General features: G+C 64.5%; 1 protein-coding gene across 1 annotated transcript; it reads left to right on the forward strand.

The window, feature by feature from the left end:
• Window positions 1-200: 200 nt before the first annotated feature.
• On the forward strand, window positions 201-431 carry MNEG_15779 (hypothetical protein; the record flags this gene model as incomplete). Its single annotated transcript, XM_014035750.1, has 1 exon — window positions 201-431. One exon carries the CDS (start codon window positions 201-203, stop codon window positions 429-431), a length of 231 nt encoding a protein of 76 aa, XP_013891204.1.
• Between the last annotated feature and the right edge of the window lie 735 nt (window positions 432-1,166).

Raw genomic sequence — 1,166 nt, forward strand, 5'->3', positions numbered from 1 at the left:
CGGCCTCGCCCGCCGTCGCCTCGCACGCCGCGTCGCCTGCTGCCAAGGCGGCGCATGCCAAGAGCCTGCAGGCGGTCGCCGCCAAGCCCGCCGCCAAGCCCGCGCCAAGCGCCGCTGCCGCGGCCAAGGCCGCCGTCGTCGCTGGCAACATCCGCGTGATCCAGGCGCCCGCCGTCAAGATTGGCAACGGCATCACCCCCATGATGTCAGTGCCCTCCGACCTCAAGCCCATCGCCATGCCTGCCGGCGCAACCATTCCCCCCGCTGCGACCGGGGCCCCCGCCTCGCCAGCGCCTGCGGCCGCTGCCCCCCCCAAGGGCCAGGCCGCCGCCGTGGTCGCGCCCAACGCCGCCGGCGTCGCGCGCTCGACCGACCCCTTCGGCAACCCCGTCATCAACGCTGGCGGCACCATGACGGCCGCAAAGGCTTGAACAGAGTGCTGCTGGCACGGCGGCCCCACCGCCCTTGAGCGGGCGGGTGCGGCGCGTCATCAGGGGACCCTGGCGCAGGCGCGCAGCCCTCTAAGGCGCTGGCCTGCTGGAAACACTGCTCCGGGTGTTGTTGTTCATGTTTATTGAGAGTATGAGATGCCCAAGTCTTTTTGGGACTTCAAACAATGCTCAACGCAGCGTTGAATTCGCATGCGCGATTGGCCGCCGAAAGGCGGGGCGCGTCGCGCCGGCAGCAATGCCGCCTCCGTTTATATGTTGAGGCTCAGGGCACAGATTGACAGATGCACCAAATGTAACCCATTTTTGTCCGCTTTATTATTCACCATGGCACGCCCCAGCGACAGCAGCGTCGGCCGCGTGCGTGGCAGCAGGGCAGCAAGCTTTGCAGCAGCTGCGGCGTCGCTGACCGCTGCAGTGCAGTGTCTGCTGGATGCCTGTGGCCACGTGCAAGGCCCTCACTCACTGTTCATTGCACACGTGCTCAATCTCATTGACTTTGCAACTGAATAAATCATGTTGGTTTTCATGCTGTGCAATAGTTCTACAGGCAGGACCCTGGTGCATATCAGCTTGCCCCTTGTCTCCTATTCGTGCGCCTCTCGTTTAGAACGTCCCTGTTCAAACCGTCCAAGCGGCCCCCACTTCGCTCACAATGGCCCTGAGCCCCAGGCAGCCTCACAGCTCCCCTGTTGTTGAGTTGTATGCGCGCATGCA

This window comes from Monoraphidium neglectum (genome assembly GCF_000611645.1).
Source record: "Monoraphidium neglectum strain SAG 48.87 unplaced genomic scaffold scaffold05663, whole genome shotgun sequence".
Taxonomy (NCBI): Eukaryota; Viridiplantae; Chlorophyta; class Chlorophyceae; order Sphaeropleales; family Selenastraceae; genus Monoraphidium; species Monoraphidium neglectum.